Consider the following 23,669-nt stretch of genomic DNA (forward strand, 5'->3'; position numbering starts at 1 on the left):
GTGTTGGTTCGGCCCAAATCTCTCCTCACGGTGCCCTGTGAGCAGGCAAAGGGCCCCTCCCGGGGAGCTGAGTTACTGACTGGGCGGGATGGGGAGTGGCGGCTGGGGTGGAGGGGGGTACACAGCTTTATTCTTAGAGCAGCTACTTCCTCATCAAATACGCTTATATGTCCTCTACTCCAAGAATAAAACCGCGGGTGGTCAGTCCATTGATTTTATTTTTCCAAGGCATTTTTAGCACAAACTGAAGAAAAACTAAAATTAATCAGGTCAGCTGACTTTCTCTTGAATCATCATTTCAAATAGAGACGTTATGTCTCTGCCACCCCACCTTCTCTTCAGCCAGTCCTGTGCTCTGAGTTCGGGGGTTCTCATAGGGGCCTTCCCTCCAGTTTACAAAGCCTGGTTTTCAGCCGGGGAGGGGCGGGGCTGCAGACAGAGAGAAACGTGCTGCAGCATCTCGGCGGGACAGTCTGGCAGGGACTTCCTTTCTCCCTTGCGCGGTTAGCCAGCCTTCTGAGACTGACCACGAGAGGTGCGCCCCAGCCAGGTCTTGCACACAGCTCGGTTCTTCACGGGGACAGCAGAGACCCACGCTGACCCTGCCCTAAGTGCTCAGCAACATCCCCTTTCCAGAAAGAGATGAGCAGCAGCAAAGTCGCCCTCAAACACGTCTTTCTCTGTGTTCCCACCTGGCTTTCCGCAGGAAGTTGTTGTTCTGTGTAGTCACCCACCTTTTGTGGACACCGCAGCCCTAAACTCACATGCAGGGGGAGCCAGAGCGTGGCTTGGCTACAGTGGCCCCAGTGTACGTGGTTCCCTTGGGCCGTGGGAATCACTGGAGTCACCGTTTCGTGTGGAAGGCTTATGTGGTGGGAGCTCTGGTCGGAGGGAGGGAGAGACCTCATCCGCCCACCGTGAGATTTCTCAGGCAGAAGCCCACCATCTGCAGGGGAACCTGGGTACAGAGAAGGAAGAAGAAGCTAGGAGAGGGCAGGAGGTGGTGCCGCAAGGGAGATGCAAACAAGAGTGGAGGTAGAAGCACGTGGCTGAGGAGCAGATGATTTGTCCCAATGCAGAAGAGGCCCAGGGCAAAGAGATCATTAGAACAGCCTGGGTCCCGGGAGGGCTCAGCTGCCCCAGCCCCACACCAGGCCACCTGCGCGGCAGAAGAAAGCCATCGAAGTCCCAACGTCACGGAGGCGGCAGCATGTGCTGGATCGGCGCCGCAGCTGAGGGGAGCAGAAAATTATCCCGCGATGTTGTCATTAAAAGGTCAAAAGAGTTTATGGATAAAGCACAAAGCTGAGGCTTCTCTGACCAGCGGCTTTATTATTTCAAAGACGTGGCAATACCAGCCAGTTATTGCTGCTGAAAAAAACAGTCAGGCAAACATATTGCTGCCACATTCCACCGAACGTGCGCAGCGAACCATTTCAGAGAGCATCTCTCCTGGGAGCGGTGCCCACAGCCCTGGTGGACAGAGCTCGTCCGTCTTGGAGCTCGCTCAGTGCGCTTTTAGCAAGTGCTGGTGAATCAGTTTCCCTGAAATGAAGCCTCTGGTTATTTTTAATGCCAACAGGAGGATTGGAATACCCACAGTTATCTGCAGGGTGCTTCTGGGAGCCAGTTTTGTGTGTATGAGCTCAGGAGTTTCATTTCGTTGTTTTTTTGTATGTGGGTGTGTTTTTTTTAATTTTTGAACCTCCAGTGAAAGGTGATTTCAAAGTCACTGACTTCCTAACAGAGTAGAGGCATCCTGTCACCGGACCACCACAGAGCGTGTCCTGAGTGATCGGGGTTCCCACGGCATCCCACCGTCTTCCTTTTTCCTGCCTACTGTGGAAACTAGACTCAAGTACCAGGGAAATGGAGCTCCACCTCCAAGGCCGGTTCGCAGTGCCGTGGGTCTGTAGGGAGGCTCAGGACTTCCTATGGCCTGGATTCTGTTCCAGAGCAGAGAGAGGAGAGCGGCTGGTGTTGGGCGTGCAGACTGCGACCGTCACCCAGGCTCAGAAGTGGAAGTGGTGAGGGAAGCGCCCACAGGCCAGAGGAATTACGTGCACTGTGGTGGCCCACTGTCAGGGAGGACCCTGTGTCCTCAGAAGGCCACCATGTGCAATTGTGAAGATGAAGATGCTTCTCTGGAAGATGAGGGAGATCGCCCTGGGCTGGTTTATTTTGTAAAACAAAATCATCTGTGTTCTGCTCTCTGGGAGATGAGGCAGCCAGGGAGCGAGCTCTCCTTTGTGGAAAAAAATCACAGGGCAAGCCGGTTTCGGTTTCCCTGCAAGAAATGCAGCCTGGAAGGGCCTCACGCCACCAACACAGGGCCGTTGGCTCAGCATTTGGCTGGTGTTCTGAGCGAAATACCGGAATCATCAGAAAGAGGCCCATTCAGAAGATCCCATGGAAGAAGCTTCCTTTTTTAAGTTTAAAACAGAGGTTGCCATGAAGTGGTGACTGTACTTTCTGAAAGAGGGTCCTGGCTGCCTGCCGGGCTCCAGGTGACCGAGGCGGTGACAAACCAGCATCCTGAGCATTCGCTGAGGGAGAGGACTGCCTTCTTTCTGCTCCGCCTGGAGAGCAAGAGGCATTGCCCTCAGAGGTGCACCCCGTGTCGCTTCGAATTTTGTCGGCTTTTATCCCAATTTACTATTCGTGGGAATATAATTGCCCTGCAAATTCCCATTCTTCCTGCCCACGATACATAACAGTTTATATGAATATTGGAAGTGGAAAGTTAATTGATTTTTCATGTTTGAATTCCATCCATTGGCACCAGGGAGCACAATATCTAGTTCACAGGCAAGACCAAAGCATTCGCTGTACTTAAATGGTTGTGGGCGCAAGAGAAATTAATCCACAGAGTTAACACCGAGAAATAGATCCCAGAGTTGCTAGATGAGCGGAGTGCTTTGGAAACAGGCCTGTTGTTCATGGGTAACCTTTCTAGGAAATTACTGTTGTGGTATCAAAAAGAGACAGGAAAAAAATAATAACAACTTTCATCGGGACGCCGTCAGTCTCGCAGCAAGAGCCAAAGAGCCGAGCACGTGGAGAGCACGTCGAGAGGAGGTTCCACGGTGGCCCTGAAGTGTCTCCTTCGGCTTGTTTGGAGAGTTGGATGACAGTTTAATTAGCAAAGTGGGCGCAGTACTCCTTTTAATTCATTTTATTTATTTTACTCATTTTAGTGATTTCTAATTTCTGGCTTGCAGAAGAGTTGCAGGAATCGTTTGAAGAGTTGCGGTAGACCCCATACCCAGAGGCCCTAAACGTAGCATGTCCCCACATTGGCTGTACCCGTCCTTTCTTTACGTCTCTCTCCCTCTCTCTCTCTGTCTCTCTCTCTGTCTCTCTCTCTGTCTCTCTCTGTCTCTCTCTCTCTCTCTCACACACACACACACACACACACACACGTATTTTTTTCCTGAATCCTCTGAGAGTACGTGGCAGGCCTGATGTCTCTTTCCACCTGAATAATCCCGTGTGAGTTTCCTACCACGAGGGGCGCTCCGTGGTGCTGTGCTCCTCCCGTCATCGCTCTGGAGTTACTTGTGCAGAGCAGCAGCTGTCCAGGGGAGTGGCCTCCCGACGACCATGCTGCCAGCAGCCTCAGGCTGCCCCTAATCAGGCCTCTCGGGCAGCAGCAGGTTCGTTCTCCGCCTTCCCACGGAACCAGAAGGGATGCCAATTAAAAGTGAGACTCATCAGACTCGGAGCCTCACCGGCGACGTCGGAACACTGACCCACCTGGGGAGATGAGAGCCTCTGCCATATCCTGATGTATTTCAGGTAGATTTAAGCCTTGGAACCAGCCTGAGACAGCATCTTCTACTTGGCTCATTAGAGGCAAGAAGTCTTCCTTTCCTTTGATAATTACTTTCCCAAATGCGTTTCCACTTGAAAGAGAAGTGGGAAGAAAGGAGACGTTTAAAATAATAATCAATATAAATAAGCAGCTCTGGGCAGGGCTTGAGGAGCTTCCGAGGTGAGTGGCGGGATAAATGCGGACTGTGTGTGCCTTGAGTTGCGTGAGCTGGCAAGCTCCCGTTGTCTGAAATAATGGTCCCAACCACAGCAGTCACTGAGTCCTCTAAGCTGGCCATTTGTACAGAGAAAGACCAAATGGAGAGCATGGTGTCGCTCCACCGAACCCAGCCCGGGGTAAGCCACAATCTTCGCCTTTGGGCACATGTGGCTCTTGTGACCACGAGCAGCCACTCATTTCACGAGTGGCTCATAGCCCGTGCCTGTCCACAAACCCAGCAGTAGAACCGCTCCCTCCGGGCCCATTCCGAGGGAGGCTCTAAGGCCACAGGCGAGAAAAATACTGTTTAACTTTGTATTGCTGGGAAACCATAGCCTGTCTGGTCTCTCAGCACAGTTACTATTAAAATACTAGCTCTGTGGAAAAATGCTTAAGCTGTAGAGATGGACATAAAAGGAAAAGACTCTCTCTCTCCCTCCCTAACTACTAGTGTCATTGCTCACTATCTTTTCTGGAACCTTCTGGAAAGTTGTATGCGTGTGTGAATGTATGCACAAGTGAGGTGGCACCTTGCGTCTTCCAAACATCAGTATATCTCAGAGGTGTCTCCACGTCAGCTCCTGTGGGTTTGTGGCATCCTTCACTCGGGCCATTCCGATTCTTGAGTTCCAAGGCCAAACACTGACTGTTTTCCAAATACTCTCCCCTGTCCGTTCTTATTCTCCAGACTTTCTGTACCAAAGCACACTGGCTTCAGTGGGCATCCAGGCCTTCGGTGAGCACGTTTCCAGAACCTTGGGTGACTACATGAGCAAGCTAACCTCACTTCTTAACCCTTAGCGTGTGCGCCTGCTTGCGCTGGCCGTGCACGGAAGACCATTCCCTGAGCATGCTGACCTCCTTAGAAAGGACAGGCCTGGGGCTGCTGCCCAGTGGCCCCGCGCCCTCCCTGGGTGGTTCCGTAGTGCAGACGTGACCTCCCAGGGGCCCCAGGGCAGCATGTGCCCTCTCCTCTCTGCCGCTGGTTGTTTAATCGAATGAAGTTGGCATACGACCGTGAGTCAGGGCGCCATGCACAGGTGTTGGCGTGTTCTTACTAACACACTGCTCTAGGACCATGGCACGGGGCTACGGTCAGCCCCAGAACCGGGACTTGGAATATAGCTAACAGCGACCCTGAGACCAAGCACATCCTGCTGCCTCTAGGAGTTGTCAGAGACGTGCCGCCCTGATGAGTTTCCTTTCTCCTTCCCGTTGCTCCACGCCTGTTCTCTTGGTTTGTTGCGCGCTCCCCGCTCTTCTGGGTTTGTGTGGATTTGCTTTGTGATGGCGGTGTTTCCGTGCTGCTCACACGCCCCCTAATTCCCATGCCAGTGACTGTGAGGTTGTATTATACATGACTGAGACACCAAGGTAAAGGACAGGATTGAGACTTACCCACATGTGGTTCACTCTCAGCGGCCCCCCAGGTAAGAGTCAGAGCTGGGAAGCCAACCTCCGAGGGGCAGGCTCAGCCTCCTCCTCACAGCCCGTTACCCAGGAGGCAGGACACAAAGCGTTGTGAGTGCCCCGTGTGCCACACGGGTGGGGAGCATTGCAGTCCTACATGCTTCCCGGAGCGGCATCTTCCTGCGCTTCGTCATGCCTTTACCACGCCTGCTGTCTCCTGGGTTCATCTTAGTGACACTTTTCACCAGATGGCTGAAAAGGAGTTAAGTCCTGACTGCAGAGCTAGGGAAGGGAGGTAGACGATTCATGCTGTTCTTTCACGCTGCAACTGGTGATCATGCACCTTTTCCATGCCGGACACCTGCAGGAGGTCGGTGTCACACCCGATCATTTAGAGAGGGTGGCACACACGGTGGTTCCTTCGATCCTTGCAGCAGGCTTGGCAGGTGGACATTCACATCCTCATCTTCCCATCACTGTGGGTTGCCCAAAGCTACACCCTGGGCTTTTGAACTCTGGTCAGCTCCTTCACCCCATTGCGCCTCCTGCTTTCCCTCGGGAGTTGAATGTGGCCCCGTGAACGCAGACGTGGTCTGGTCTCTGGGAGTGCCAGTGGAACTGTCAGGTTTGGGCCACTTGCTGCCACCCTCCCCACCCCCATCTTTGTCCCACATCCCAAGTGCCAGAAGCCTCAGCTGGTGAAAGGGAAGGGGGGCCCTTACTGCTGAAGACAGTGTACCAGCCAAGGAGTTCTGCTCACAAGTAGCACACGCTGCCTTTAGCTTCTGTGGGTTGTCACTCAGCCTAGCGCTCTGAGGCCAAGGGCAACCCACCCCTGCCTGTTGCTGTTGTGGACAGTGGTGGAGGCTGCCCTGCCAGTGGCCATGCAATCACCTTCCCCCTTCATCCCTGAGGACTGCTGGGAGGGTGTCTGCAGCCTGGCCAGCTGTACTTCTCTCTCACGCCATCACTCGTTGACGCGCTCATCCATGCATTCCCAGGCACAGCCAGGGCCCCCAAGCCCTTCAGTCTCTGTGCCTCCCCTTCTCCCTCTCGGATCCAAATGTTGCCTGGGCCCTTCACCCACAGGTTGATGTTTGTGAGTGCAGTTGGCTCACAGGTGGTAGGCGGAATCCTTTCTACCTTAAAAGCGCATTAGCTTAGTGAAGCCATTGTTTGGCATTTCCCCAAGGACCCAAAGCGCGCTGACTTCCATGACACCGTTCAGTAGGTAGTGGCGGGTACGAGAGGAGTCGTAGTTCCCCACGTCTAGAAAAATAAGTAGTTCAAGGTCTTCTCCAATGTGACTTAAAGGAGAGCGTCTGTCTCTAAGCCTGACTGCACTAAGAGTTGTAGAGGGCTCATCTTTCAGGCATTAAGAGACCCTCCATGGTGGAAAAATTAGCACTACTCCTCCTAGTCCTGAACCTCGGATAAAAATAGCTGTGCTTCCGCCCCCGTCCCTTGTGAGGGAAAAGCGGCTCTTTCTGGTGTGATTTTTCCCCAAGTATAAAAATTCCTTCTGTGTCCTGGATCTCACCCGATCCTCAGGTTCCGCCTCCAGCTTCTCCGGGGCTTCCTCCCTGTGCCTTGTAAGTTACAGCTACAGACGCAGTTCTTATCTTTGCCCTTGGCCTGTCCTGTCTGCCTCAGGTCTCCCCACCTGAGTGACCGGGTTTCAAACCGCTTTCATCAGCTAACACCCAATTTCTCCCTCTTTGGGATCAGGGAAATTCCAACATGATGTAGAACTAGAAAGAAGAGGAGGAGATTTGCCGCAGTGAGCAGTCTTGAGACCCATGGCGTGTGACAAAGAGCAGAGCTGGGATTGACCTGGTCTCCTCAGCACCCCCTAACCCCATGGCCTGCAGCAGGCCCAGCAGGAGGCTTTCCCAGTGGGCTCCGGTACTCAGTTTTGCAAGCTGTGGCCACCCCCAGGAGTGACCTCCTCTGGAGGACAGCTTTAGAATTCAATGCCATGGACTGCCTGCCCTTCCTACCCTGGCTCCTCAGTGTGGACATTTGTGTGGTCCACTCTGGGGATCTTAGGAACTCTTCTTTTAGCTGTTTTTTGTTTTTTTGGTTTTTTTATTTTCCTATGGAACTTGCCCTTGGAAGAGGGTTGCTGAGCACCATCAAGGCAGTGCTCCAAGGGAAGGCCAGGCCTGTGTGGTCTTTCCTCATGGATCGAGAGCCAGATGGTTGGTACCTCGGCTTTCCTTCCCCTTTCTTTTAGAGCCTGCGCCTTCTTTTCCACTTTTTCCAGAAGCTCTTTGTTCATCTCTGCATGGTTGGTGAACAGCAAGAGAAATGCAAATGATTGCTTTTTGAGGGAGTGCGTAGCCCCACCTCTGGGAGCACCCACAGTGGATTCACTTGAATGAGTGTTGATTAATTAGGTGCCCAAAGGATGTTCTCCTCGAAGTGAGGATCTAAGGCTTGCTTCCACTCAATACTTTTGCCCTGGGCTTCTGCAGCTTCTCCATTCTCTGTCTGCCAGAGGGCCGTTCTTCCTCATTTCCTTGCTTGACCTTAGTTAGGACTAGCTCAGCCTCGCATTACCATCCTGGTATATGCCAGGTTTCTCAATAACAGCACTGTTGGCGTTCTGGACCGACAGCCCTTGTGGGGGTGGGGAGGGGGGGTACTGTCCTGTACACTGCAGGGTGTTTAACCACATCCCTGACCTCTACCCGCTACATGTCAGTAGCACCCCCTGTCACGACCACCAAAACCAAATTCAGGCATCGCCCAATGTCCGCAAGGAAGGCGGAGGGCTACAGAGCCGTCCCTGGTGGAGAACCACCGGAATATCCAAACGAGGGCTGTTTCTCTAGCTGTCCTCGCCACAGCAGTGTCTGAATGTGGTGCCCACGTGAGGTGGGTCCTGTGGTTGGCTGGTTGATCTGTTGGTCTGATGAATCGAGTGCAGATCAATGATTGTGTCCCTTCTTAGCACCTTTGAGTGGTTCAGAGTGGCCTGTGCATGTGGGAGGAAGCCGACTACAGACTCAGTTTCTGCTGATCTTTGTTTCCACAGTGCTTTGTGCTCTCCCGAGGAAAAGCACCATGGAAACAGGGAGTGTGGAGGGCAGCCTCTCCTGGCGCATGTGCGGGGGGCAGGACCCATGTGAGCAGGACTGATAGTTAGCATGGCCTCCATAAAGTGGCCAAAAGGGGCCCAAACAACTCCGCCCCCCACCCCGTGTCTCCCACACACCTCCCCCTCCTCCCCAACAACACGCACGCCCCTCATTTCCACCCACCAGTCACTCGTCAGAACCCTCCTCCAGTTGAGAGCATGTGGTCACTTACGAAAATGAAGACAACCCCAGAAAGGAAAGCTACCCGTTAGGAAAGCCTGACTTGGAATTTATGATGTGCCTCCCACCGCCGTAGGTCCTAGGAGCAGGTATTGTTGGTGATAAAAGGGTGGGCAAACCAAAATGAAACTAGATTCTCAAGGAGACCTTCTGGAAGATGGGGAAGAGATGTGGAAACGGGGAGAACGTGTGGCCCACGAGACTACACTGGCCTGGCAAAAGTAACAGCCCCAAGTGCCGAGCTGTCGCCACAAGCTGGGTTGTGTGCGGAACGCCGTGCATTCAACCTTCATAGCAGTGCAGGAGCAGGTTCCACCGTTCTCCCGTTTTACCGATGAGGGGGTGGGGTGGCCCCGCTGCTGTGACCTAGAGCCGTCCTCTGTCAGAGACCCAGGAAAGCCCTGGCTGTGAGGAGCTGCTGCTGACTGGGAGCTAACACACGCTGCCCTGGGGGCCAGCAGGGGAGAGGACGAGCCTCCGCCGAGTGTGGAGGAGTGGGATCCCTCTCACCCACGCACCTCCCAGCACTCCCTGTCTCCGAGTCACCCTGGGATCCTGGGCACGTCGATGTGCCCCACCCTTCTGGGTAGCTGGGAAAGTGAGGACACCCCTTTGCTCCACTGCCGGCTGTGGTCCCCAAGCAGCTGTGGTTCTCAGAGCCTCTCCCAGGGCAGCTCTGCCCGCAGCCTTGTGGACCTGGAGGAGGGGTGTGCCTGAGACGGGTAGGAGGCCTCGCTCCGCCTCCCTCCAGCCCCAGGGCAAACCTCCAGCCTGAGACCACCCTGCAAATGAACTCCATGTGACTGTGTGCCGGTTGCCCCGATCCACCCAGATGAGCTGACGTCCAGCTGGGCCCCCGGGTGCATTCCCATCTGCGCCATCACATCTACCCAGGGTGGGTCATAGGCAGACTTAGGGATTGAGGTTTTTAGAACATCCGAGTTGGAAGACACGAATAACACAGCTTTTGCTTCGTTACAAATATGACGGCAAAGAAACAGATGTGGGGCAGTGAGCTGTACCGTTCAGTTCTGAGGAAGCTGCCTGTGTCCCCACCCAGCATCCTGGCTTTTCAGCAAGGACCACGACTGCCGGCCCCATGTGTGTGGCATCTGCACTCAGGCCCTGCTTGCTCTGAGGCGGAAGCACAAGAAGCTATTCCCTCGTCACCTTACGGTCAACAGTGCATTTCCCCTGAGCGGCCTCTTCGTGGAGGGCGGGTGTGTGAGGGTCGGTAACTGCGTGGGCCTCCGCCCTTGTTTGCTGTGCCTGGCTTTCCCAAATTTCTCCCCGTCTAACCGCCCCAAGCCGCACTCCTCCGGACAGGGTGCGCCTCCAGAGCGGCTGCCCATGGCTTATGGTACTGACTGACCTCTCCTCTCTCTCTTTTCTCCGCAGTGCGGCAAAGGCGCGGAAAACTTTGACAAGTTCTTCACACGAGGGCAACCGGTCTTAACGCCTCCGGATCAGCTGGTCATCGCTAACATAGACCAGTCTGATTTTGAGGGGTTCTCGTACGTCAACCCTCAGTTTGTGCACCCCATCTTACAGAGCGCAGTATGAAACTCGCCCCCGAGAGCAAAGGCCTCCCCGCCCCTGCCCGTCCCCCCAGCAGCGGGAAATGATCCTTCACCCTCAAATTTTAGGGCCACGGCCTTGCTTCTTGTTCCAGACGGAGGTCTGCAAATCGTTGGGTTGTTAGTCTACGTGTGACCAGCTGTTCAGGGTCTCTCTCTCAACCAAGAGCGTTCTCTGAGTGGAAGATGGTACAGTGCACAGTGTCTGGTTTGATTAGGTAGAAGTCACTCTGGCTGTAGGTTAACCCTGCCTAGGAAGCAAACAGGCTCTTGCCCCTTTTTTGGTACGATTTGATGTATTTCCCATATCCTTGGTCTGTCGGTCTTCACCATCAGGACACCCCTCCTCCCGCCCCACCAAACATGTGGGCTGGACACCTCCCCACCCAGGCGCCTTGGGAACGAAAGAGCGGGGAGCACAGAGGACAGAGAGGGAGCAAGGCAGGATTGGGGGTGGGGAGGCTTCCTCACCCCTGCCGCTTCTGTTCTCTGCCTCCATGGAAATCGTCCCTACAACCGAGAGGCCAGGATGTCACTTCCAAGCTCACTGTCCCCAGACACTGGCAGGCATAACCCAGTCATGGCCCGGTGGTTTTGAAAAAGAGAAGAAAACCTCCGATAGGTGTCCAGTGAGTCTGTCCTCTTGTGTCCCGCTTGGTTGATACCTGTCTTGACACTTGCATTTCTTTGTGAGAGGCCAAATCTTCTAAGGACTTTGCTACATGGGCATGTGAAGTCATTTCAGATCAAGGATACAGCAGTGTGTGTGTGTGTGTGTGCGCGCGCGCATCCGTTTTAATCTCTGGGAGATTATCCTGCGATCCAGGGTGCCATCAGCAATGCCAGTACTCACAGTGTTGTTAGCCAACCCCCCAGCCCCCGACATTTCGCTTCCTGCTTCCGAAGAAGCGGAAGCATGCGCCCAGCCCCCTTCGTACTTATTTATTTAATAGGCTGCAGTGTCGTTTACGAGGGTACGATGTATTGTCACTTCAGGCACTGACTCTAGGATCAGTCCCTACTGATGGATTTTTCTCCCGTCCCTGGCCCTCAACGTCCCCTTAGGGATGAAAATCAATGCGGTTTTGGTCCCCACTTCTAGTTCATGTTGAGTGACACCTGGAGCTGTGGAATCAGGAAATTTGGATACATATCAGCTCAAGGATGTTTTATTGCAAGAAGAATTTTAATATGTTTTGCAAATGCATCATGCAATGAATTTTGCATGTTTATAATAAACCTTAATAACAAGTGAATCTATATTATTGATATAATCGTATCAAGCATAAAGAAAGTATTATAATATTTTATAAGACACAATTGTGCTATATTTGTGAAGGCTCTTGTTTCTAATCTGCTTCTATGGTTAAGTCCTAGTTGAATCCTTTGCTGCCCTCCTTCCCCTCCCCCACCCCGTGTGTACCCTGCCCATTGGCACCGTATCGGACATATTAATTTTTTAACATAGATCTAATTTCAGAAACGAATGGCTACTTTACATGATTAATTAGGCTTAATACATATATAAATATTTGATTCTATGTGCAAACAAAAATTTTAGGGGATTATTTTTGAGATGAGAGTCTCTCTTAGCTTCTTAACGCTGTCTTCTGTTCTGGCTCCTACGCCACTCTTTCCCTTGGGGGCAGTGGGTTTGACTCCAGCGTGACTAGTATGGGCAGATGTGTGAGCACAGCCCCTGGCTGGACGTGGTTGTTTTCTTCCTTTCAGCCTCGTTACTGTGAGTGATCGGGGGGAGGCATCCTCTCAGATAGCGCGCGCCGTCCCCTGGGAGACCGCACATTTGTTCCTCCTGTGCAGAATTCGTGAGACAGACTGTCAGCGGCCCCTGGCCACAGCCACCCCCTGGGGCTCTCAGCAGACTCTTCGCAGGGGCGACGGAGTTTCTACCACCTGCTGCTGGAACCAGCCTGAGGAGCCCCTCTGTGGTCAGACACCACCCACGCCAGACCCTCAGAGAAGCCAGTCTTCTACAACGGAAAGAACATTCCAGATGGCAGCTGCGTCCACTCTGTCCAGAGGCCTGCTCTGTCTCTCTTCACTCCCCAGAAACACATCTCCCCACTAAGTGCTCCGCAACTGACTTCCGGCTGTTTGCCTGAGGTTCATGGAACACTGAGGAGGCTTGACACGAGAGGCTTGTCTGTCCTGGGAGCCCCTGAGGAGAGGAAGAGATGGGGAGAGAACAAGTCAGACCCAAAAAGAGCAACTTCTCTGCCATCTCTGATGGGCCGTGGGCTTCAGAACCCCCGAGGGGCTCTGGCACACTCAGAGCTGCAGCCCCCCCACCCCAGGTCAGTGCACATTTTGGGGATATGTCCTCACCAGGCGCACCTCAATTGGATCTGCCAGAAAAGGGACCAGTTTACAGAAAGAGCCTAATAAACAAAAGAGCCAGTCACCGTGCCCCAGAACGGGGCCACAGCAGGACGGGTCCCCAGCCGAGTCCCCGAAGGGGAGGAAGGTCCCAGCAAAGCGCACAGGTCGAGGACCCTTTGTCCCGAGCCCCACGCTGCCCACCTGTTTCAACTGCAGCAGTTCGGGGAAGAGCCAACACATTTCCAGAGCATTCGTGTTTCCCTAGGAAACACATCCAGCATCTCAGCTGCCGTGTGTTCCTTCCAAACGTGTGGCATAGTTTCCAAAGGAAACTCCCCGTCTGTGGGCCCAGCATTCTGCCCCAGGGACAGCAGGCTTGAGGACAAACAGCAAATGCGTGGGCCCAGTGAGGTGTCCCCATGGCAGCCTGTTTGGTGCCGGGCTGTGTCCTGAGTGTACTGCTGAAAGCCAAGTCCTGTGGTGACCATTCACAGACCTGTCTGCCGAGCACGTGTGGAACTCTATGGTACTGGCCCACTCCTCGGGCATCGCGTGAATAAAAGCACAGAGAAGGGCCCTGGTGGAGGCCGGAATAAGGAGGACACCTCACAGGGTCAGGTGACTGGGGTACTGTAGGAGGCTCCAGCCCCCGGGCAGTGCCCACGCCACCAGGGCCTGCGGCCGTCCAGGCCCCCGGCAGGGTCTCGTACAATCTGCATCTCCAGCGGACACGTGGCTCTGAAAGGCCATCCAATTTCCCTGTGTTGTGTTCCCTTGGAAGGTGGCTGCTGCCCAGTGGGGAGCTTCCCTGTGTGCTGCAGGCCGGCGGGCATCTCTAACGCCACTAGGTGCTGGTTTGAACGGAAGGGTCTGAAGTGGCGAGAACAGACTGAGAAGGTTGATACAAGACCCTGGGCACTGCAATGACTGCTTGTCAGCATGTCTAGTTCCCTCATCCCCAAGGCCTGGTACAAGTCAGTGCAGAGTCACAGCCCACCTTTTCTTATGAGGCTTGCTTACTAGGAATTTTCGTAGAAGATCAGAGGGTTAAGAGCTCCCTGGAAATGACTTGAGATGGTTGTTTGAAAGGTGATGAAAGACCAAGAGGAACGCAAGCCGACGAATGACTGCTGAGCGCCTCCCTGAGCTACGGTTCTCAGAAGAGCGTGCAGGCTTGCTGGTGAACGCAGGTGCAAACCCCTCCTGTTGATGTTCTGAGAAGCGAGAGGTCTGCGGAGGCAGAGGTGGGTAAGGAGTTGAGAGAGGTGCAGGGTTTGCAGGCATCTGGAAGGTGACTCGTGGCAGGAGGAAGTCAGGATGGAGGAGAAGGAGGGGGTATCCTGGGAAGGACGCTGTTGCCATTTCCAGGGGCTTTCCATTGGAGGTTGTTGGTGCAGAAGAAAGTCACCGCCTGCTGGCCCTTGAGACGGAGCTTGTTGCCAGGGACACAGTCTAGTCCTCCTCAGAAAACATCTCCCAAATGCCAGCAGCATCCTCACCAGCTGCTGGAAGCCCCTTCCCCTGCCTACGTGGGAGAGGCTGAGCCGAACCACCCACCTGCCCTGGAAGGCAGTAGATCCCCACCTCTTTCCCTCCGGGGCTTGTCGAGAGCACCAGGGCAGCCAGGGATGGATGGGGAAGTTGCAGAAACAGTTAACAATGCCGTTCCCACCTGGGTCCACTTAGCAAGAGAAATTAGAGGTGTTTTGTTGGGATTTGTTTTCTCTGTACTGAAGAGGGAGGAAAGCGAGAGTCTCAGGTTTTCAAAAGCCTCGGGAAGGCAACACCATCTGACAGGCATTTTCTCACTTGGGTCTTAGGAAGTCGCCTATTTCTATGTGTGCAGTTCACACCATTTCCTATTTCTTTGAGCCCAGCCAGGGCAGGAGATCCCCCACCAAGCACACCGAATAATCATGACCGTGAACTGGACACTGAGCCAGGGACCCACAAGGCTACAGGAACAGCAAAGGCGTGACAGATCTGGGGAAGGACAGTGACACTCTGGTTATTAGTGACTGCACGCTGGTTTGACAAGGAGTGTTGGGAAGTATTTTTAAAAACGTTTTCCTTGAGTTGCTTGGGTTACATCTTATGAAATACAGCAGACCGTGGACATTTCTGTCAATTCCCATTTGGGCTGACGCAGGGAGTGCTGTATGTGACCTCTGTTAGAGATACGGGGAGCTGGGAAAGGTTGCCCGAGTTACATGTGGGTGAAGGCTGGCGTCTAGAAACAGTGTCGACCACGGTTCTGTTCATTCTACAATGTCAGGGCCCTTTGGGAGGGTCCCCTGTGCCTCTGAGCTGTGTGATCAAGTGCGGTTAACAGCCATTAGGTCCGACTCAGCCATCAAAACAGCCTTACAATGCCCAAGGCCCACAGGTTCCAAAGACTTTTTTTTTAAACCTTAAGGAAAAAATAAATTTAATTCCAGCAAAACAACTGGGTATGCTGGGCTCTTTGTACTTTTTTATAGAGAACTTTAATAACTCAATTCTTTAAAAATGAGCTTTTAAAATAAAACTACTGACAATTTGATAAGATTCCAACCACATGCACCCCGTAGGAGCCCTCAGTGGTGGCCGGCTGGAGCCCCCCAACCTGCGCTCGCTCGGCAGGGTCTCCCACGCCAGCGGGGTGCAGAGCCCGTGCAGGATGACTGGAAGTCGGGTGGATCGCCTCGGCGGACCAATGCCCTCCGTGTTTTTAACAGGCCCTGGGGACAACTGCCTAAGGTCTGGAAGCTTTCAGACCATAGAAAGATGGCTTCGTTGCCCGTCTTCCAGATGCAGCCCTAGGATAGTGTTCCCAGGGGTCCCTGGGGCGCCTTTCCTTGCTCTGTGCGGCTCTGTGGCCACATTTCGGCACGGGAAGGGGGCGCTTGCTCAGGTCTGTCTCCAGTCCCCAGGGGTCCCCAGGTCTCACATTCGGTGAAAATTGGGAGATGTCCTGTAAGGGTTTTGCTCACTGGGCAGCTGAGAAACACTTCCACACCCCCGAGAGAGGCGGCGGCAGGGAGCACGCCTGCGGGCATCCGTCCCAGAGTCCGTTCTTAAGTGAGTAGACAGAACCCTGCTTTTTCAGAAAAATAAGTATCAAGTCCACTTTCTAAGGATCTTTTTTTCTACAATAAGACAAAGGGTGGCTTTGCATTTTCTGATTAAACAACTGTGTCTTCGTCCCCTCTGCTGAACCTTAGGAGTATTTATTCCTGTGATTGTAGGTTTTTGTTGATGTTCTTCCTGAAAGAATGTGATTCTTTTCTTGAGGGGATTCGTGGACTATTCAAAATCATACATGAAGGCAGTTTTTCTCTTAAGTCTAAATGGTCTAGAAATTCACCTCATGTCCCTTCTGTTAGGGTCTTTCAGAATAACTTTTATAGATGGTCAGAAACATTTGAAATCATTGCTTTTGCTACCTAATATTGTGTGTGTGTGTGTGTGTGTGTGTGTGTGTGTGGAGAACACGCCATGTTTGAGTCGTTCATTGGGAAACATAGTGTGAGACCCCACATGTGTACGAAGGAGGAAGAGGCGGAGGCGGAGGCTTTTCCTTCTGCGTAAACACCTTGTGACAATTGTAGAGGCCGCTCAGCTGGCGAAGGACATCGGGTTTGTAGCGGGCGAGGTGAATGTACAACTTCCTGCATCGCTTTCCTCAATCCGTATGACCTCTAATCTTCGTTTGCATGATATGCTTCGTTAGAGACATTAATTGTGTATGAATAAAGATGACGATCATTCCTCAGTCACTCGGCCTCGTCTGCGTCGTTTGTGGCGTCCCCGCTGTTCTTCAAGTGTTCGTCTCCGGGGACTTGACTCGGGACACTTCCTGCACACACACTCCACTTACGTTCACTTTTTTTTTCAATGTGTACAATTGGAAGGATTTTTAAATTTTTAATTGAATTTATTGGGGTGACATTGGTTAATAAAATTATATAGGTTTCAGGTGTACAATTCTGTGAGACATCATCTGTATATTGTACTGTGTTCACCAAGTCAAGTCTCCTTCCATCACCATTTACCCCCCCTTTACGCTCCTCTACCTCCCCTCACCCCCACCTCAATTTTTTTCTTAAAATACTTTATGCTTTGAATTGAAACCCAAGCAGTTACTGGGATAGAGTAGTGGCAGGTCATTCATTCATTGGCCGTTCATGGGGCAGCCTCTTGGGGCAGGAGCCTCACCGGGCACTGGGGACGTGGGGAGAGAGGAGGGCTGGCACGGCCCCTGCCTGCGTGGAGCTTATGCTCTTGCACCCCCCACACTGCAGGGTCACACAGTGGCTGATGAGGACTTTGTTCAAGGGTGGGCCGTCCCCTTCACTGGGAGGATTTCAGAAGGGATTCAGCTCAAATCTTGGGAATTGCCTCCAGAAACAGATACTGTTCACATGTCCTGTTGGCTGCACCGGGGACTCAGCTTCAGGACCATCGCCGTCTTCCGATTCTGCAGCCTTCGTCCCATCCTTGCTGCGGGGTGCAGAAGAGTGGGGGATGAAACAGAGAGCATTCCCACACACCGAGTGTCTTAAAACGCGATGCTCTTGAGGGAATTAGCCTCAGAATTAAAATCCAATAACAAAAATAGCACTCCTAAAAGCAGGGTCGGCCTTGATAGAGTTCACCTCTGCCTGCCTCCTCCACTCCTTTGGGGGGACCACGTCCCCTCGTGCTCCCCACCCCGAGCCCCGCCCCTGCCCGCCCCTCACTGTGCATCCACACCTGCCCGTGCTGTGACTTCTCTCCTCCGGGTGCTGCTTCTCACCCACTGAGTCCATTTCCACGTGCTGGCGACTGCAGCGTGATCACATGTGGCTGGTCATGGGGCCAGGGTGTGACCTGAGCCCCAGGAGGTTGACAGGCAGCCCCATTAGGACTTGAGAAGCCACCAGTCTCAGGATTGAGGATCCCCAGCTGTCCCTGGAAGCCTGTCCCTTCCTCTGCCCCACGCAGCTAATACCTATGACGTACAGAAACCTCTGGCTGGCTGGCAGCCCGTCGCCAAGTCAACTCTGGCCATTCATCTTGACATGGTCCCTGCAGGCTCACAGCCACACCCAGGTCCTTGCTGTGGGCCTGGCACTCACACCGTCTCCTGCCAGCACAGCACTGTGAGCTGCTCCCCACCCCACCCACACCCCTTCCTCCCTCACCCGTCTCCAGAGAGGCAGCCTCGGTGGCAAGAACAAAGCTGAAGCCACACGGCCTGGCTTCCCACTTGTGATTGTTCGATCAGGGGCACGTTCTTTGTGCCTGTCTCTGCCTCCGTGTCCTCGCGTGCACAAGGGCATGATGATGAGGGTGCCTACGGGGTCACGGTGGGGCTACAGGGTGACCCTGCAGCGTTAGAACAGACCCTCCCCTGAAGGAAGGGGCAGTGCTCCTTACAAGGGCAGGAAATGGCTAGGACCCAGAGGAGGGTGGGGTTACAGCCAGAGAACAGCATGGGGTTTTCTCTCCTCCAGTCCTATTTGAGAGGGCGGGGCGGGGGGGGGGGGGGGGCGTGTATCAGCTAATCAGGGGATTCCTGGTGTGAAGATAATTATTGAGCCAACCTCAGAGTCTAGGAACAGGGCTGAATGGAGGCGTGTGGGGACCCCCGGCAGGCTAAAGATGGGTGTTCTAGAAATAGGAATTCAGTTTTCAAAGAGAGGAGCAGCTGGGCATCGTGGGAGGGAAATGCAAGCGGCATGCCAAGGCCCAGATTCGGCACCCACAGCACATCTGTGCCCTGCGGGCCGGCCAGGCTGCTGCCCAGCCACCTGCCCCCTGTGTGAGCTCCGGGGGACAGACCGCTGCACCCCGGGAGCTCCAGGCCTGCCCCCTGCGGCTGCGCAGGACGGCCACTGGGAGAAAGAGAGTGAGAGTCTGACAGGTGGAGGAATTCCAGCCCGTGTCCCTGCGGCTGGGGCAGGCTCCCTGTGTAGTTGTGCTTGCCCTGAATTGATGGGCAGTGCTGCCCTGGCCGGGTGGCACGGTTGGTTGAATCACTGTCCCGCACACTAAAAGGCTGCGGGTTCGATTCCCAGTCAGGGTGCATACGGGAGGCAACCCCTCTCTCTCTCTCTTTCTCTCTCTCTCATTCTCTCTCTCTCCCCCTCCTTCCATTCTCTCGAAAATCAGAAAAACCTATCCTCAGGTAAGAATTTTAAAAAGACAGTCCTCTGTCCAGTACCAGCCTCACCATCCCGTGTCCATCGCTGCCCCCTACACCCAGCCCGTCAGCAAGTCCTGTTGGGTCTGCACTAAAGCCGTGCTCCTCAGCTGGGGGCGATTTTGCCCCTCAGGGGACATCTGGCCACGTCTAGAGACATTTTTGTTGTCTCACTGGAGGGAGGCATTACGGGCCTCTAGAAGGTAGAGACCAACAGGCAGGGGTGCTGGTAAATGCCTACGATGCACAGGATAGCCCCCCCACCCCACCCCGACAGAGAAGGACCCAGACCAAACGCCAGCGGCGCTGCTGCTGCTGCCGCTGCAAACCCTGATCTGAAACATACACCGAGTCCTGGCACGTGCTCCACATTCGCTCCTCTCTCTGCCCCTCTCCTCAAGGTCACCTGGGTCCCACATGGCTCTCTCAGCACAGCGGCCAGTGTGACCTTGTCCAAGCAGGTCTCTCCCCCGCTTAAAGCCCTCCCACGGCTCCCCACAACCCTCAGATGAAACCCAAACTTTCGCACAGCCTACCAGCCCCGCACGATCTGACTCGTGGCGCTGGCTCAGCGGCACAGAGGGGAGCTCAGAGAAGTGCCGATCTAGTTCATCTGCCGCGGGCCGCCTGCCTTTTCCCATCAGAATGTGAGCTCTCTGAGAAAGGGGCGTGGGGACTGGGTGAATGAACACAGGGATCTCAAAATTGCCCAGTCCGGCAAGGTGTTACCAAACCATCACTGTGCCATGGCCCGTGCCCTCGAGGTGGTCACCAAGTAATTAAGGAGGCCGGATGTGCGCACAAGAATTGACTAAAGATCAGCTCTCAAAACTTTTCATGAGCTCCTGCCGAGGAAACCCAAAATTCCAACCTCTGCCCATTGGCCCAGCACCTAGAGGCAGTGGCTGCCTATTGTTACACTTCAGAGATTGCTTACAGCCCTGAGCTTTTCCTCCAGCCTCTCTTGTGCTCTGGAGGTGAAGTCACCGTTCAGCTGAATTGCTAAAGTGCCTGGCAGGAGCAGAGGTTATCTGTTTTCACATCGTGTTTCCACCCCAGACAGTGCAGGGGTGAGGCCAGGGGGCAGGGCCGTGCCTGTGGGAGTAGCCAGGAGGGCTTTTGGCTTTGGCTCCAAGAAAGCAGAACTGGATGTCTCCCCAAGATTCTTTTTTTAAAGCTAATTTGATAAAAATATTGCAGAGAGGCCTATTCTAGGCATGAGAGGGAAAAGAACAGTATGGTTCTAAAGAAACAAAAGACCTAGCGGTAGCTGAAGAACTCAGATGGAGACAAAAACAGCAAAAATATATATGTGTGTGTGTATATATAGACATAACGCAAATTATAAACACACACACACACATGCTGAGTGAGCACACCAGCCACTTTTCTGGTTACTTCACGTGCCTTTATTTAAAGCCCACAGTGACCACTCGAGGTAGGGCTTCCTTACTGAGCCCATTTTACAGGACAGGAAAGGTGAGTCCAGAGCGGTCAAATATGCCCTGGGTGAGCAACACAAGACTGAGCCAGCAGGAAGAGCAGAGATGTGAGCCCCACCAGGGGCCTTCCTGGAGGAGGCAGGGAAGCTGCGGTCCGTTGGAGGACAAGATGGAGAGGGAAGAAGGTGAACAGGCAGAAATCAGTCAACAGGGGGAGGGGAAGGACAGACGTATCCAGCAGCCGTTGCACAGTTTAACATAATCATCTCATGGGCCCTTGTGGCACTTTCGCGGAATAGAAGTCATTGTGCATGTCTCACAGATGGGGAAACTGAGTCCCAAGGTAACGAACCAGCTTCCAGTTACAGAACCCCTCAGCAGCACAGCGAGGCCAGGCGCCAGGCCCCTGACGTTTCTGGCCTTGCCACACTCGGGAGACCAAAGAGGCAGCTCAGGCGGGGGGGATGCTGGGCCATCCTGGGGCCTTGTCCCCTCCATGGCTTCCTTCAAAGCGCACCCCATCTCTCAGCTGACTCTGATGCCTCCGAGATAATGCTCATCTGTAACTGTTTCTGGAAGCCTCTCTCCCACCTTCACCTGACCTTTTTTTTTTGAGCTGTCTGGATGTGGGTGGAGAGAGAAAAATAGCTCTGCGATCCTCAGAACCTGGCAGGTCCCTTTGCAGCCGCCCCCACCTGGGGGCCTCTGGCCTGGAGAGGCCCCGAGAAGAAGCAGCAAGTGGCAGGCAGCCAGGAGCCCACCCTCGCACCACAGCACAGCCCTGGCTTTACCCCCTCAGATGTCAACAACAAGTGGGACTGAGGGTATGTGGGTGAACCCAGGCAGGGGTGTGGGGAGGGGGAGCTGAGGGCTGGCCAGGTGAGGCAACCATCAGGGAGTGAAGGAGCTTGTCAAAATGAAGGTGCCGATGTCTTTGTGTTGGGCAGCCCAAGGAGGCAAGGCCAGGGCAGAACACTATGGGAATGCTTTTAGATTATTTTAGAAAATGCTTTTAGAAACTTCAGAAAATTTACAAAAATGGCCCCTGATTCTTCTAGCTAATGCAGATAAGTAAAAGAAAATCCCACCATCCCCAGGTAACTGCTGCCATGCCGACACTGCTTGCTCACTTCATTTAATCTTACTGATTATTTTGTTTTCCTTTTCCTAACGGGACCGTGAAACCCTCTTACCGAACTGCGCAGGGCCTCGAAGCTGAGCATCTAAAGCAGGGAACACAACAGCGACACGCACACGTTTCAACACTTCATTGTTATGTGACCCCTTTAAATGCACGACCTTGCAGAAAGGATGGAAGCTACCCGAGTGGGGTATCTCTTTCTTGCATAAGCTATACCCATAGTGCTTGACTTAAAATGTCCAGTTTGAGTTTCTTTGAAGAGAAGCAAAATATTCACAAAGCAACCTGAATGCCGTCTTTCTAGATTTCTACAATATTTTTCTCGTCTTTCATAGTTGTCTTGCCCACAACTAGCACTAAGAATTTTTAAAACTCGCCTTTATTATCTTTCTTAAAACTTCTATTTTGTGCTCATCAAAACAACTCTGTTCTTTTTCATTGTATTTCATCAGTTTATGTGGCATTTGCTTAAATTACTACTTAAATACAAAACAATATGGCAGACGTCAAAAGTCTTGGGAATAAACCGACTGGCTCACGGGAAGTCACAGCGGGAGCGAAATTGCATGGAGATGCAAGAAAACAGGAATTTGAGGAAAATAAGATGTTCACCATGTCATGGGAATTATTTCATTTTTGGTAGAGAAAAAAATGTTGGTTCATCCAGGTCATTTAGTAGATATCCACTAAGAAAGACTCCACTACAAAATATAGATCATTCCGCATAATTATTTTCAGGGCTGCATAATATTCCCTTTTGTACATATGCATTTCTGACACATGCTGGCCCATCATTTCCTTTTGTCCTAACATTCAGGTGATTCTCAATGTTTTACTGTCAGAAACATTGGGATGAATATTCTAATCTTTACATCTTCACGTACTTGGCCAATTTTTCCATGTATTTATTCATTCATTCAAAAACTATGTATTGTTCCCCTGCGAAGTACCATGTACTGTTCTAGGCATTGGGGAAACAGCAAAAAGCCAAACCAATGAAAGTCCTTGCTCTTGTAGATTGTGTTCTTGTGGGAGGGTTCCACGTCCTTAGGGTATATTCCAAACAGTTGGATTCTTGCTCAACGGCTATGAACCTTTTCAGGGCTTTTGATACATAATGTCAAAATGCAGTAAGAAATAAAGGAAACCAAAAATTCCCAACTGAGTCATTTTGAAGCTTGTTACCCACACATCCGTACGCCCTCCATAGCTGCGCGCAGTCCATATTTACCTACGTATCAGTTATCTATTACCGTGTTCCAAATCGCTCCAAAACGGAGCAACCTAAAAGAACAAATACGTATCATCTCACAGTTTCTGTGGGTCAGGAAGCTGGCAGTGACTCAGCGAGGTGGATGGGCTAAGGATCCGTCACGGGTTGTAGCCGAGGTATCACCCAGAACTGCGGTCATCCGCAGGTTTGACCAGGGCCGGAGCATCTGCCTGGAACAAGGCTCACTCTCACGACTACTGCCAGGGAGCCCTCAGGTCCTCGCCACGTGGGCCGTCGTCGGGCTACTCGCCTGCACTCACAACGTGGCATGTCAGTGGGCCTCCCTCGCACGAACGCGCCAAGGGACAGCAAGGAAGAAGTGGGGCCTGTGACCTCTACTCTTGGAAGTCACTCAGCGCTTCCCCTGCATTCCATTTGTTAGAAGTAAGCCATTCAGTCCAGCCCATAATCAAGCGGAGAGGAGTTAGGCTCGACCTTGAATTTCAGGGAAAAAAACGCCACACCACGGGAAGGTGGCCTTTCAGGGCGCTGGCTGCCGTCAGGGAGAGAAGCAAGCAAACACTTCTGCTGCACTTTCCACAGAATGGCGCTCTTGTTCCAAGATGCGTTTCAACAATCTTACTACCGCTTTGTATCTTTTCCTGTTCTATTTTTAATTAAGGCTTTTTCTCCTATTATAAAATGGATGCTGATTGTCAAAAATGGGGAGGATACGGCAGCACACAGCCTAGAGACACCCCTGACAGCGCTGTATACTTTATCGTGTTCCTTCTGCTCCCTGCCTCGCCCGGTGGGGCACGTGATGGATGTCCAATCCCGTCTCCTGCTTTTTCAAGGGGTATTATTGCACACATTTTTCCTGAAGTCCTTAAGAACTCTTTGTACGGAACATTGTAGATGGCCACAATTTTCCATGACACAGATTACCATCATTTTCGTACTAATTCCCCTATTATTGGACTTTTAGGTTAGTTCCAGTTTTTACATTATTTTACACAACTAG

General features: G+C 52.7%; 1 protein-coding gene across 2 annotated transcripts in view; it reads left to right on the top strand.

Moving 5' to 3' along the window:
• The window catches only part of PRKCA (protein kinase C alpha), a 362,239-nt gene extending 345,798 nt beyond the window's left edge, over positions 1-16,441 (top strand). For both annotated transcript variants that reach the window (XM_053910761.2, XM_053910762.2), the window contains one exon: positions 10,165-16,441. In XM_053910761.2, the coding sequence (XP_053766736.1) occupies positions 10,165-10,329 (165 nt within the window). In that variant the 3' untranslated portion in view covers positions 10,330-16,441. The remainder of the gene's footprint in view (positions 1-10,164) is intronic.
• Positions 16,442-23,669: the final 7,228 nt, after the last annotated feature.

Source organism: Desmodus rotundus, chromosome 9, assembly GCF_022682495.2.
Source record: "Desmodus rotundus isolate HL8 chromosome 9, HLdesRot8A.1, whole genome shotgun sequence".
Taxonomy (NCBI): Eukaryota; Metazoa; Chordata; class Mammalia; order Chiroptera; family Phyllostomidae; genus Desmodus; species Desmodus rotundus.